Source organism: Ovis aries, chromosome 2, assembly GCF_016772045.2.
Source record: "Ovis aries strain OAR_USU_Benz2616 breed Rambouillet chromosome 2, ARS-UI_Ramb_v3.0, whole genome shotgun sequence".
Classification (NCBI taxonomy): domain Eukaryota; kingdom Metazoa; phylum Chordata; class Mammalia; order Artiodactyla; family Bovidae; genus Ovis; species Ovis aries.
The window spans coordinates 106,332,912-106,348,107 of NC_056055.1; the positions used below are offsets into that span (position 1 = coordinate 106,332,912).

Here is a 15,196-nt window from a genome sequence, read left to right on the forward strand (position 1 = left end):
AGAAGACACATACTAAAATAAGGCAGTAGGAAAGGTCAAATATTTTATTGGCCTTTGAGAAATGGATAAAAAATTTAGCATTTCCTAGCCGTGTTGGGGGTTAGGAAGACTGTTAAGGAAATGAATAGTCTTTCAGAATTCAATATGAGAGATATTACCTTTGTTTAGAGGTAAATTCTACTCTGGGGAAGGTCCTGCCATTATGATGCCAGTCCTTGGCCCCAACTTTGAGGAACAGGCTCCTAAAGTTTGCACAGGGACATTCTTTGAGTGGTTAAAAAAGCTCATCTTGGTTTCCTCTAAACCCAGCATAGGCAATAACTGAACTTTTAGGAAGGGGTATTTTGATGGTATATTAGGGGCAACTTTCTGAGAATTAACAATCCCTGGAAAGTGCTACTGAAGTTACCTACTGGAAAGATTTTTATTACGAAGATGTAGTCGTTTTGTGAAAATTTAAGCCACTTTTTACATCATGGCACATTTCAAAGCATACTTTGTTAATGGCAGGCATGAGACTGAGAGGGGAAAAAGCAGCATCAGATAAGGTGTTCTACTGTGTGAAAGATCATATAATGAAGACATCCACCAGTTACTTCAGTTAGCTTTCTGCATAAACACAGATAAACGCATTCTCGCTGGCTCTCTCTTCCCCCTCTGTTAGAGAAGAGGTGGTCACACGCAGAGAGATGGGTAGACAGTGTGAGATGGGTCGAAACTGTGCAGAGTTCCAATTCCTGCTTTTGGGCACAGCTGCTGAGCCCAAGTTTATCACACAAAGAAATCAGTAAGTTTAGACTCTCAATTTACTTTCCTAAGTCGAATTTCTTTCACACTTCTGTGTAGTTTATTTTACGTGGTTTCTATCCACTTAAAAGCAAGTATGTTCACAGATTCAGTAAAATTGCCATCTGAGCGTATTTCAGTTTTTTGCACCAAAACTTTTTGAGCTTTTTACTGTCAGTGAAATGTAGATGTTGAAGCTATCTTTTGTAAATATGGGTAGAAAGAATGTTAAAGGTCGAAGAACTAATGGAAATGGAAATGATATTTTATCTTTCTGAATGACTTTATTCTTTAATTGCATGTTTAATTTTCAAGTATTTAAACGGGTTTTGATAGTTGTTCCACCAGTTTGTATCATTTTGTGTTATTATCCTGAGCGGTTGTAGAAAATATTTCTCTGTTTCATGAGTAGGATGTCTCGCTCTGTTGATATTATTTCTCTTAATCTCAGTTATGACAGACATAAACCTGCTACTAATTAGACGTGTTCTATTTTGGAGAGAGCCATTTTGCAATTCTTTAAGTAAACTTGCACAGTGCTGGGCCTAGAATAAATAAGCATTAAAAGTTACCTCCTAACTTTTTTATAATTTAAGGCATCTATTTTTAAGCACAATTGAGGCTTCCCCACAACGTCCAACAAAATGACATTTCTTTAGAGACCGGTCTCTCCTGGTCACAATCCTTGTTTTGTTTTTCTTAAATCCTTTAACATGAAGACAGTAGAATTTCTCTGTGCCTATGGGAATTAATTTGCAAGATTTTAAAATATCTAAATTCATTCCAGCAACTGCGCCTGCAGTCATTATACTGGCAGAATTCCCTGTGAAGTCAGATGGGGTCATCTGGCTGGTTGAATATCAAAGTTCTACCCTACCCCTGCACAAGGGGCCCTCCGGTTTGGTTTACACATTTCAACAGAGCATATTTTAAATACTACTTCATTATCCTTTGTATTTAAAGTTGCTGAATACATAGTTCTTAAATGAAGACACTCTGTAAAGACTTTCGAATTGGGATTAGCAACAGTCCACAGTTGGCCAAGGGTTAGAAACCAAATCGAGTTAGGATGCTGTACCAGATTTGTGGCATTTTTAGTCTAAAAGATACATTTTCGTAAAAAGGTACACTGTGGATAAACAGGTAAACTAATTAATAAAACAAGACTTTGAGATGTTTCATCTTAAGAAAAATGTTTAATTTGCATTTATAGAAAAATAACAGCAAATGATAGGTAGAGCTTATTATGTGGTACGCACAGTTTTAAGTATTTTGTGTAAATTAGCTCAGTTAAGACGCACAATAGCTACTATTACTCCTCAAGTTCCCACAAGGAAAACACCACGATATCCAGAAGTAACCCCTCCAAAGGTAGAGCTCACAGTGGTAGATTCAGAATTTGAGATCAGCTAGTCTGGCACCCCAGATCCAAACTCCTGTAATTCCTCTCAACAAATTCAATTAAAAGGACATTTTTAAATGGTTAAATAATATAAGAGATGGCATTCTGGTCAAATGGTGATCCTCCCCTTGGTTTTATACATTTTTAACTAACAATTTAAAACATGTTTTCATTCTATTTGGCACCTAATTGGTACCAAACACATATTTCTAAAGTGAATTCACTCCTATAAAAGCTTTTGAATTAGCACACACTGTGTTTTAAGGGAAGAAAACTAATGGGAAGTCTCGAGACAGAGGAAGAGATCCTGGCTGGAAATGTGGAATTTAAATTTAAAAATCATGTGTGTTTCTGTGAGAGGGAGAGGATGAAAGAGACATTGAGAGAATGAACTGCATCCACAAGACTGGATAAAGTCACATAGGGAAAGAGTGTGCATGGAAAGACAGGGGACTTCTTTGGTGGCTCAGTGAGTGGTAAAGCATCTTCCTGCCAATGCAGGGCACACGGGTTTGACCTCTGGCCTAGGAAGAATCCCACATGCCTTGGAGCGACTAAGCTGTGCACCACAACTTTTGAGCCATGCTCTAGAGCCCAGGAGCTGCAACCGTAGAGCTCACGCACCAAGATCCAATGTTCTGCAACAGGAGAAGATACTGCAGTGAGAAGCCTGTACGCTAGATGGTAGCTCCCACTCTCTGAGTCTAGAGAAAGCCCACGCAGCAAGGAAGACCCAGGACAGCCAAAGAGAAATAAATCAATTATTTAAAAAGGCAGAGAGGGCCAAGGTCAGCTCTTGGGTCCTCCAGCCTATTCCTAGGTCTGGTTGAGGAGGAGGAGGAGCTGCTGGCAAGGGTAAGGTGGAAGGACACCAGTGAAAGGAGGGAAGTACTTCAAGGAGAGCTTAATTCACTGTGTTGGTTGGTGCTGAGAAAAGTGTCCAGCAAGATGAAGGCTTAGCCTTAGCAGACATAGGTCACTGGCAACCTCCACAAGATCTGTTTGACTGGACTGGTCAGATGAAAGCCTGATTAGGGTGAACTATGAGCTATGCAGAGGTAGCTGGAGAAAGAGGTGAAACCAAGAGGGCTACTATTTTTATTTATTTTTTTAAGTTTGATTTTTTTTTTGTTGTTCATCATGGATTTTCTGGCACCAGTTTTTAATTTTTATTCACTTTTGGGTGACAGCTACAATTTTTAGATGAGAGATTTTGAGACTTGTTAATATCTCAAAGAAAAGAGATTCTCTTTTGATTCTGCACTTGATAAAAGTAACCAATGTAGGCTTCTTAAAATATTTCCATCTTTAATTTCTATGACACGATGCTTAACTTGTTTTCTTCCTACCTCCACTGGTTCATCCTCCTCTACCGTAGAGGGCTTCCATGTATGGTTGTGCAGGTTATAAACTGCAGGAACTCTGTGGGGCACAATTTCTACAAACTACCACGTGAGTGGTGATCCCAGAGTTATATTGCACACACCCTGAACAATTCTCTGTGCTGACCCTTATTTCTAGCCTCAGAACAGATTTTTATCTGAAGCATGTGGAAACCATATATGAGTATATGCTAGTACTGTGAGTCTAAGTTCAGTAACAGAGTATGGCTAACCAACACTGAAGTTGATTGCGACAGAAATAATGTTTATACTTGGATCGTGAGATCCAAGAGAAAATGTTGGATTTCTGAAACATTTCAACCTCAGTTAAAGTCATTGTCAAGAAAAGAAAAACACTTTTCTCTCTCCCTTTAACCTTCCTTTCCAAAGCAGCAAACTTAGGGAGAAAGAGCAAATGTCTACATTGAAAGTCAGTTGGCAAGCTGGGGACAAAATCCTGTAGGATCTTTAGCTGTTCAAAATGTAAGAAGCAATAGTTAAAATCTGCATGTAGTGGGGAGATAAAGAAAAACTATTTAACTAAATTAACTACAACTTGCCTAAATAAAATAATTGAAAAAATAGAATTTTCTTTCTTTTATCATCCTCCAAACTGAATATATCTATCAAAAGAGCAAGGTATATGCAATTGATAGGTATATCCTTACAGTGTAATACTATTCAGAAAAAGAAAGAGAAATGACTTATTGATAGACGTTACAACATGGGATGAATCCCATAAGAATTATCCTGAAAGAATCCAGATAGAAAAGTTTACGTTGTGTGCTTATATTTATATAAACTTCTAAAAGAGGCAAACTAATCTATAGTGACACAGAACAGATCAGTGGTTGCTTAGAGGGGAGGGAAGGCAGAAGGAAGGGATGACTGAGTACGAACAAGGAAACTTTGGGGGGATGTTTGTGTTCGTATCTTGATTGTGGTCATGGTTTCGTGAGTGTCGATGTATGTCAAAGCTTATCAAACCACACACTTTAAATATGTGCCCGTTTATTTTATGCCAGTTATACCACCCAGCTGTAAAAATATCTTAAAAGGATGTTTGGTTTTAGAATGTCTGAAAAGGATTTATGCAGCCTTTGATCTAATACCAGAAAGTGAAAGCAGAGCAAGAGGAAACATTTTGCGGGATCATAGTGAAAATATCACTGGAACGCTAGGGGAGTTACAAGACCAAGCGCCACTTTAAAGATGCAGACAAATTCTGATTGCATCTCCAATATACCTTTAAAGGAAAGTGCATTGATTTTGTAGCTTGCTGCTTAGAAGCAACACAATATTAGATCTCCTTCTCTGCTGTGACACTTTGAACTAGTTTGGGTTCAGAAGTTCATTGCTCCCACATATGTAACAGAAATTCATTCCACCTTCATCTTTGACAACATCTGTGAACAGTGTCCTTCTGGGTTTTGTGCTGTCAACTAGCTCATCTCTGATTCAGGTTCACTCTGCATTTCCTGCAGTCTGTGAACACCACCTTCAACCATTGCCTTGGCCTCATAAACAGTGAAGGAGACGATAGAACAGTAACTAACTTATAAGAACAAGAAGCAGCAGTGTCTGGCTGTACCTGTTTATTTGCTTTATCTTGATCTCTTAATACACCTGTATACCTAATACATCTGTGAAAGAATCATTAATTCTTTCTTGTTGACTGACACTGAAGACCTTAATTAACTTGCACATGTTACTGAACAAAAACAAAATGAAAAGGAGAACCACATGTTCCATGCTTTGAGATCACTGGGTGGATGTACTCTGTGTGATCTACCATCCCAGGGATTTAAACTGCTCTTGAGCAAACACACTTCATAAATTAAGACCTGGCAGGCACCCAGGAAGTGGTTAAGGTTCACTGAACTTTGGCATAACCGGCTCACGATCCATCCGTAATGTTCTCGGACTAGTTAGCTGGGTGGAGGTGAGCACATCTCAGCAGAATCATTTAGTAGTATTAGCATGATAGTAATAACATTATAGAATCAGGGATTGATTGCTGCTTCCTGATTTGGAGAAGGCACAAATTTTAAAAATGATAGAGCATGTTAACTCAGGAAGTTAAAAGCCAAGATGGAAGAATGGCTGTAATTAAGAGTTTCACTGTTGATTGAGATAGAGAATTGACAATTAGGAGAAATAAAAGTGAACTTACTTACAAAACAGAAACAGACTCACAGACATAGAGCACGAACTTGAGGTTGCTCAGGGGAAGGATGGGAGAAGGGACAGTTAGGGAATTTGTGATGGACATGTACATACTGCTATATTTGAAATGGATAACCAACAAGGACCTACTGTCTCTCCCCAAAACCCCTCCCATCCAGGGGAGTTTGGGGAAGAATGGATACATGTATATATGTATGGCTGAGACTGTTCTCCTGAAACTGCCACAACATTGTTAATTGGCTATGCTCCCATTAAACAGAAAAAAAAAATTAAAAAAAAATAAGCTTGATAGTACAAATATCTACAGTAAAGTTTGTTTTTCTTGATTCATTTCTTTAGGTGGGAGGTGCTGTTGGGCTGGGAAGTAGGCAAGAAAAGATACTATATATGCTACAATACTACTTTTCCTGGACTGTGAATTTAATTATATATTTGAAGAGTTACTATTGCATGCCTATGGAAAATTAAGCCAACTGTAAAATTGCTTGAATTCTGTTGTTGAGTATGTAATTATGAAAGGAAATAAAATAGGATCAAATATTTTTGTTTCTGGTTTTCTTTTCCTAAGTCATGGAATGAGAAGATATAGGCATCTGCTACCTCAGAATCAAAAGAAGTTAATTTTTAATTTTCTTCAACACTTAGAGGCATCTTTCAGGGCAGGGCAGAGAAATGCTGACCAACCTAAAATGAAGACAAATAAAACCCTCCAAATCCTGCTTAAGCTATCTAAATTCCTTCCGCCTTAAAAAATGTAAAATATACACTTTTAAAAAATCCAGGCTTAAAAACTGAAAATTAGATAATAACTTACTGGATTTCAAGATGATTCTTTTGGTGTTTTAGATAAGGTCAACTTTTCTTGACTTTGTCAAGGAGGCAGATAAACTTTTATATCACCCTTGCCTGTATCCCTAGGCTGTAACTTACCAACTGTAAATTCAGAACAATAGAGCAGAGGTCATGCTAGAAATATATGATGCTAGGACCAGTGAGTTTTACAAAGTTGTCCAGTGATGACCTTAGAGTATTTTCTAAGATTAATCTTAAAATGGAACACGCACAGATTATGTATTTTCATGGCAATTGTTGGGGTTTGTCTGCTTTTGTTAAATAAAATTGTTTTGGTTTTTATTTGTCTGTTTCAGGGCTCATGCCTGTTGCACAGCAGCCTGTTTATTGTGCTTCAAAACATGGCATAATCGGATTCACACGCTCGGCAGCGGTGAGAACACAGCCACAACATCTCTCTTTCTCTTTCTGGGCAAATGTGACAGATGAGCTCTATAAAGTAGAGGGGAACAGAGTTAAAATTCAGTACATTTATGGACTTCCCTGGTGGTCCAGTTGTTGAGATTCCTCGCTTCCAATGCAGGGGTGCGTGGGTTCAATCTTTGGTCAAGGAACTGAGATCACACATGCTCCGTGGTATGATTAAAAAAAAAAAAAAGCAGAAAAGTAAACAGTGCAGGTAGAGTGCATTGTATGTTTACATTTTTATGAAAAAAAAAAAAAGCCAAAATTTGCTTTAAATTTTTTTGATACATTTAGATTAAAGATAGAAAAATAAATTATACTTCAGAGTTGTTGTTCAGTCACTAAGCCGCATCTGACTCTCTGTGATCCCATGGACTGCAGCATGCCAGACTTCCTGGCCTTTCACTATTTCCCAGAGTTTGCTGAAATTAATGTCCTTTGAGTTGGTGATATTAGCTAACCATCTCATCCTTATTTATTATTAAAAATAGTTTCCAGGTAACATAAAGGACCAACTATAGAAGGCAATGCCAACCCACTCCAGTACACTTGCCTGCAAAATCCTATGGATGGAGGAGCCTGGTAGGCTTCAGTCCATGGGGTCGCAAAGAGTCAGACAGACTGAGCGACTTCACTTTTACTTTTCACTTTCCTGCATTGGAGAAGGAAATGGCAACCCACTCCAGTGTTCTTGCCTGCAGAATCCCAGGGACGGCAGAGCCTAGTGGGCTGCCGTCTATGGGGTCGCACAAAGTCGGACACGACTGACGCGACTTAGCAGCAGCAGCAGCATAGAGTAGATTGTTTTAACATGAGGTAGATTCTAAACACAGGTTACTGAAAAAATCTTTAAGGATTAAAAAAAGCAAAAAGATAGTCTTTATTTTTGAAATTGACTCCAAATTTAAAAATCATTAACTATAGACTTCCTTAAATGCTCAAGGCGTTACTTATCTTGACGATACGGTAAAAATGACTCAGAGCCTGGAGGATGGAGGAAGGGGTGAGGCTAGCTTTTACCTGGTAGCATTGTCAAGGATTCTGTCTCCATAGAGATCTAGGGTAAATGTGTGCGGAGATTAGAAAAATATTTTAGCCGTAACTGACCACATTCGTTGATAGTATGATGTACCTTAATATAATAACTGAAAAAAAGGTACAGCTTAAGTGGAGCCTGATGAACAAGGGTAAAGTAGAAGGATGATTGATTGGAGGTGTAAGCAAGACCAGACCAAAGGCGACTTATGGGTCAAGGTCATGAACTTGGACTTTATTCTAAGTATAGCCGTCATTGGGTCTTTTCTGCACAGGAGTGACAAGATTACATTTCCATGTGAAGAGGACCATTCTTGCTACTATTTAGAGAACGTATGGGAATTCCCTGGTGATCCGGTGGTTATGACTTTGCACTCTCACTGCCAGGGGTGAGGGTTCAATCCCTGGTCAGGGAACTAAGATCCCTCAGGCTGTGTGGTGCTCCCAAAGACCAAACAAAGAAAATGTATGAGAGAGGACAAAAGTAGAAGACAAAAGAGCAGCTGAGAGACCTCTGCAGTGGTTAGTCTAGTTGAGATGGAGAGAGGGGCCTGATGATGAGGAAATCGTTAATTGCAAGCAATGATAAGCATAGAGAAAGCAGATGGTGACTGGTAAATGTTCAGTCAAAAAGGAAGATGAGCAGCTGTCACACTCGTAATTGAAACTGACTGAAAATTTTAACTTGCAAAGTCTTAATCTTTAAATCAACTTTTAATGAACACATAACACTATTACAAAGCAAAGTGCAATCACGCGTGCACACTAAGTTGCTTCACTGGTGTCAGACTTTGCGACCCCATGGACTGTAGCCCGCCAGGCTCCTCTGTCCATGGGATTCTCCAGACAAGAATACTGGAGTGGGTTGCCATGCCCTCCTACAGGGGGATCTTCCCGACACAGGGATCGAACCCATGTCTCCTACAGATCCTGCATTGCAGGTGGATCCTTTACTGCTGAGCCACCAGGGAGGCAAATAAATCAAAGCAAAGCCCAGAAATGCTGCATTTACAGTTACAAGACTGGAACTTGTATAGTTGATGCTCATTATTCATTAGTTATGTTCTGTAAAATCACTTGCAAAGACTGAATTAGAGGATACTGAACTATTACTTCTAAGGGAAATGTGTGGTTAAGTTCCTGCAAGGAACTTGTCACAATGTCTTGTTCAACTGATCCACATATAGCATAGTTTTAAGTATATTTCTATTTAAAGACACCTTATTTAATATGTATTGTGTGTAATATGTATTGTATTATTAATAGCATGGCCAATAGCATTTATACCTCACACCTGAAGGAAGCTCCTCTAATGTATGTATTTTCCCCCATAAGACACATTGCAGTCTTCTTGCACTTAGAAATACTAGACAGCACTTCAGCACTATGCTTTGAGGGCATTTCAAATAGTAAAATCGCCAACAAAAAGCACAAAGATGAGAAAAACCTGGGCAAGTACCCTGAAAAGGATGCGTATTTATGGTAGAGGATCTGAAACAAGAAAGCAGAGCATCGTTTTGTTTGACCTTAGTCCACATCAGGCAACTCAAATTTCTTATTACTCTCTATCCACAGATAAACTTGAAAGCACTATGAGTATTAATTTGAGGTCTTACGAGTAAATTTTAGTAAGGAAGAAAAATGAATCTACAAACAATTGACTTACATTTTGTTTTATAAATAGTTCAGATAAAACCTATAGGTTGAAAATTAAGCCAAAAGTTGTTAGTCTGAAAATACTTAAAATTGTCTTCCTGCTACTACGAGGTCACTTCAGTCGTGTCCAACTCTGTGGGACCCCAGAGATGGCAGCCCACCAGGCTCCCCTCTCCCTGGGATTCTCCAGGCAAGAACACTGGAGTGGGTTGCCATTTCCTTCTCCAATGCAGGAAAGTGAAAAGTGAAAGTGAAGTCGCTCAGTCGTGTCTGACTCTTCGCGACCCCATGGACTGCAGCCTACCAGGCTCCTCCATCCATGGGATTTTGCAGGCAAGAGTACTGGAGTGGGGTGCCATTGCCTTCTCCGAAAATTGTCTTCCAGATAGTGCCAATTACTAAATGTCTTTAGAATAATCAAAGTCCTAAAATTTTCCACTAAAAGTATTTTTAAGCAAGTAAGAATACTTTAATACAACCCATTGCAAAGAAAACTTTGGATACCAATTCTAAAGCCTTAGCTTCTTTTTTTATTTTATTTTAAACTGTGTGTGTGTGTGGTGGGGTATAGCTGATTAGAACATTGTGGTAGTTTCAGATGGACAGTGAAGGAGCTCAGTCCTACATATACATCTTTCCGCCTAAGCCTTAGCTTCTTACCTTCAGCTTCCTGCAATGTTCAGTAGGTAAGAGTACTTTAGATAATCAAGTATTTTCAGAAGTGCCCAATACTGAATTTTTTAGAAAGTAATCAAGTGAGGCTTTGGGGAATTAGTTTACCATTTTAGTTTTGTATTCCTTTACTTTCTGCCATCAGTCAGCCTTACCATAGCCATCTTTACAGAGCTAGGATAGCTGTTTCGTGATTTTCACATCAGAGTCTTTTAACTAGCTTTAATTATCAGTTTACCCTACATGACACGTTTATGAAACTCCTGAAACCTGCAACCTTCTACTTCCAATCGACAGATGGCTGCTAATCTCATGAACAGTGGTGTGAGACTGAACGCAATTTGCCCAGGCTTTGTTGATACACCCATCCTCAAATCCATTGAAAATGAAGAAAACATGGGGAAATATATAGAATACATGGGTCCTATCAAGGATATGATGAAATACTATGGAATTTTGGAGTAAGTAAAGCTATACCTATCTTCCTTTAATATGACAAAGCAAAGGGCTATCTAGACATACGCAATCAAAAGGGAAAAAATAGCTTTTATATCTGAGAAACTCACGCGAGCTTCAAAGTTTAGTTTGGCAAAATCTCTGCAAAAAAACTTTTTTTCTGGGTTTCTGAATAGACTGTATTTATATATCATGGATTTTGTTTTTAGATGTAGAGAATGCATTATTAATACCTTCAGCCATAAGGAAGTATTTTTTTAAAAGGTGATGTTTAATTGTCTTTCAAAGAAGCGATACCTTATTTGCCTAAATTCCAAGCAATGTTTAAATATACCCTTCGTGACATTTCATGTGGCCCTTAACTTCATCCACTTTCCTAACCATGTCTGAGTTAGAGCAGTTGACATTTCACAGGATGGAGTCATTGGTATCAAATCCTGACTCCACCACCAACCACAAACTTATCCGTCAACCTCTGGGAACTTCAATTTTCTCACATGTAGAATGGGAGTGATAGTAAAACAAGCTTATAGGACTTGGAGAAGTCTACAAACAAGTTGATAAACGGAAGGTACTTAAAACAGCAGCAGATAAATAATAGACATTCAGTAAATGTTGGCTACAATTCTTTCTCCTTCTAAAATTCTTTCTCCTTCTACAATTCTGCCTCCTGAGAAATCAGTACGCAGGTCAAGAAGCAACAGTTAGAACTGGACATGGAACAACAGACTGGTTCCAAATCAGGAAAGGAGTATGTTAAGGCTGTATATTGTCACCCTGCTTATTCAACTTACATGCAGAGTACATCATGAGAAATGCTGGGCTGGATGAAGCACAAACTGGAATGAAGATTGCTGGGAGAAACATCAATAACCTCAGATATGCAATGACACTAACCTTATGGCAGAAAGTGAAGAGGAACTAAAAAGCCTCTTGATGAAAGTGAGAGAGGAGAGTGGAAAAGTTGGCTTAAAACTCAACATTCAGAAAACTAACATTGTGGCATCCAGTCTTATCACTTCATGGCAAATAGATGGAGAAACAATGGAAACAGTGAGAGACTTTATTTTTGGGAGCTCCAAAATCACTGCAATTGGTAACTTCAGCCATGAAATTAAAAGACACTTGCTCCTTGGAAGAAGAACTCTGATCAACCTAGACAGCATATTAAAAAGCAGAGACATTACTTTGCCAACAAAGGTCCGTCTAGTCAAGGCTATGGTTTTTCTAGTAGTCATGTATGGATGTGAGAGTTGGACTATAAAGAAAGCTGAGCACTGAAGAATTGATGCTTTTGAACTGTGGTGCTGGAGAAGACTCTTGAGGGTCCCTTGGACTGCAAGGAGATCCAACCAGTCCATCCTAAAGGAAATTAGTCCTGAATAGTCATTGGAAGGACTGATGCTGAAGCTGAAACTCCAATACTTTGGCCACCTGATGAAAAGAACTGACTCATTGGAAAAGACCCTGATGCTGGGAAAGATTGAAGGCAGGAGGAGAAGGGGATGACAGAGGATGAGATGATTGGATGGCATCACTGAATCGATGGACATAAGTTTGAGTAGGCTCTGAGAGTTGGTGATGGACAGGGAGGCCTGGCATTCTGCAGTCCATGGGATGGCAAAAGTCAGACATGACTGAGTAACTAAACTGACAATTCTTTAAATTTCTACTCTAAGAATATTTCTGATAGGTCTAAATTCTGCTGATAGGCTAAAGGTGGGAAAATAATCATTTAGTCAATGTAAATAATAAGGATAAATTTATGAATCCTTCCTATCAAAATAACAAGGTTAGGTGTGGACATCTACAGCAAATTTATAATTCAGTAAATATTGAATTAAAAACTCAGGTAGCAGTGCTTCATAACATACATTTCTCAATTATTTGTTAAAGGTAATAGATACTTCAAAAATAACTCAAAGTGATGTGACAAGTATGCCTTATTCTTTAATTTTAAAATATTGATTTTCCCTTTATATTTAGCCCTTCGATGATTGCCAATGGATTAATAACACTCATCGAGGATGATGCTTTGAATGGTGCTATTATGAAGATCACAACTTCTAAGGGAATTCATTTTCAAGATTATGACACAACCCCATTTCACACGAAAATGCAGTGAACATCTTAAATGTCAGCTTTAACTGAAAATAAGCGCAAATGGCATACTCCATCTTCTATTGAATATAGCTTTTTAAGTGAAATGTTACTGTTTTAAGCCTTCCTTTCACGCATGTGATGTTCATTTTCTCTAAATGATTAGTTAAATATATAGACTTTAAAAAATGAGGAACTATAAAAAATATGACATAGACCAAAGCTAGGTTTTGATCTTTATAGTCTAAACAAGGGATATTCCAGGAATATTCTGCCTTTCAGAAGATATATTTAAATTTGTGATTCATAAATGTTCATTTCTTCATAACTTCATTTTAAAACAGATACTTGAATTGTTATTTAACTCAAAGCAGATGTAAAAAGCTCATTTTGTCTCTATGTTCACACTTTAAAAGAAGGAAGCTACCTACAATGGCAAATATTTAGTAGCAATAACTTTTGCTTATGTACCATCTTTCAGCTGACTATTTCAGCTCTTTGAGAACATGGCATATTCAGGGCCCAGTAGGTAAGGAGTAAATTATTGTATGAATATATCCCAAATGAAAAAGCTAATGCATGGAAAAATGACAAAAAATAACTGGCTGAAGTGTTGATCTACTTCACCCTTCCATCTGGTGAAAACAGCTTTTCCTCTGTGCTTGCTTTAAAAATTTTGACTCCAAAAATCTCAGGAATGAAATTTTTAATAGCTACAGCAAAAAAGCATAGTTAGTAAGTGTTGTATTTAAGACACGCTTGTTAAGAAAGAAATACAAATGTATTTTTTTTTCAGATTCCTTCATTTGTGCCAATTTCAAAAATGCCTGCTTTTCAGTAAAACTATTTTTTTTCTAATCTTCATGAGTTACTCAGTGTTCTATGTATAGATGTAGAGAAGAAACCAATTTTGTGACAGCCTCAACTGAAGATGTTTTTGTGTTTTTAAAGCCATAATAACAAGAAGTAAAAATAGCTGTGGTATTTTGCCATTTTCCCTGTCAGGTATTTTAAGACAGGATCATTAAATGCACCTGCTTCAGGTAATGCTATTTGCAAGCAATAATTAATGCTAATAATAATGACATGAAAGATTTCCAAATCAATCATTTCCTTGTAGAAATTTTGAAAAGTAACTCATTCTGCCTGCTAGCTCCTAAGCTCCCAGGTGGAGCAAAATCCATCCATGTGAGATTAGTATGGATTTCTTAGAGATATTGGTGAGTTGTCAGATTATGGCTGTTTTAATTCTGCCATAGAGATCTATTACCTTCACTTTTAAGGAGTGGATTGAATATGAGGAACTGTTGTCTAAATGTCCACATACTTGAAAAACACCAAGACGCGAACATCAGTGAAAATCTAAGAAAAGTTAAGTTGTATAATTAGGCACAAGCGTGTTCATAACTTGTGGTGGTAACATACCAGTTAGTGATGTAGATATGAGGAATACCATTTATCTTACTCTGTCTTCCACTGTAATGCTCAAAGCTATAGCTTAAGCTTTTAATTTATGGAGAAGTCTTTGTACTGGTGGCCTTCACTATACATTGTGCTTTGAATTATTGTTTTTAAATCAATAAAGTATGCAGACATTTAAACCCAAATACTGAGTAAAACTGAAAAGAATGTGTTCTATTTTTTAAGATTATTTTTACATTAAAATGTTTATTCTATTAAAAAAACTTTAAATAAATCATAATGTTATATGCTGCTGTATATACTGGTTAAGAAAACTAAATAGTAAATTTTCAGGAAAGGGAGTGGTGAAATCTTAAATGGATTTTTTCAGTGAAAACCCTAATGTAAATAATTTTTTGAGCCAATTTTTCTTATTCTGTGAAGTAGGGGTCCCAAGATAGCAAAACTAAAAATATATGGGTACTGAAAAAAGATTAAAAGATTGGATAATGACACTGAAATGTCTCACACACTTAGTTGTCCCATATGAACATAATTTTATATACTTATAATAACATTTAAAATAGAAATGATTATGTGATAATTTCTAATGTTGCCCTGTGTATAAGTTTAGGACAGTGAAGAGGTCTGACAGTGTACATATTTAATAAAAATTTAAGTCACTTCACAAATTAAGTATCATTTATGAATAGCTTTTTCTTGCATGTGGTTTGCAGGGTCAGCCCCTGGTGATACAGAACTGAGCAGTGTAGTGGAAAGGAATGGATTTGAGAATAAATAGACAAATGACAGGCATGACATACATTTGATATTTTTCCTGATATTGTCCCTGCTGTAGACT

General features: G+C 37.5%; 1 protein-coding gene across 2 annotated transcripts in view; it reads left to right on the forward strand.

Annotated features, from left to right (window-relative positions):
* The window catches only part of HPGD (15-hydroxyprostaglandin dehydrogenase), a 35,177-nt gene extending 20,637 nt beyond the window's left edge, over positions 1 to 14,540 (forward strand). The window contains exons 5-7 of one of the 2 annotated variants that reach the window (XM_027964620.2): positions 6,906 to 6,982; positions 10,675 to 10,838; positions 12,820 to 14,540. In XM_027964620.2, coding sequence (XP_027820421.1) covers positions 6,906 to 6,982; positions 10,675 to 10,838; positions 12,820 to 12,958 — 380 coding nt within the window. In that variant the 3' untranslated portion in view covers positions 12,959 to 14,540. The remainder of the gene's footprint in view (positions 1 to 6,905; positions 6,983 to 10,674; positions 10,839 to 12,819) is intronic. The other variant, XM_027964621.2, reaches the window with a different exon arrangement.
* The last annotated feature ends 656 nt before the right edge of the window (positions 14,541 to 15,196 follow it).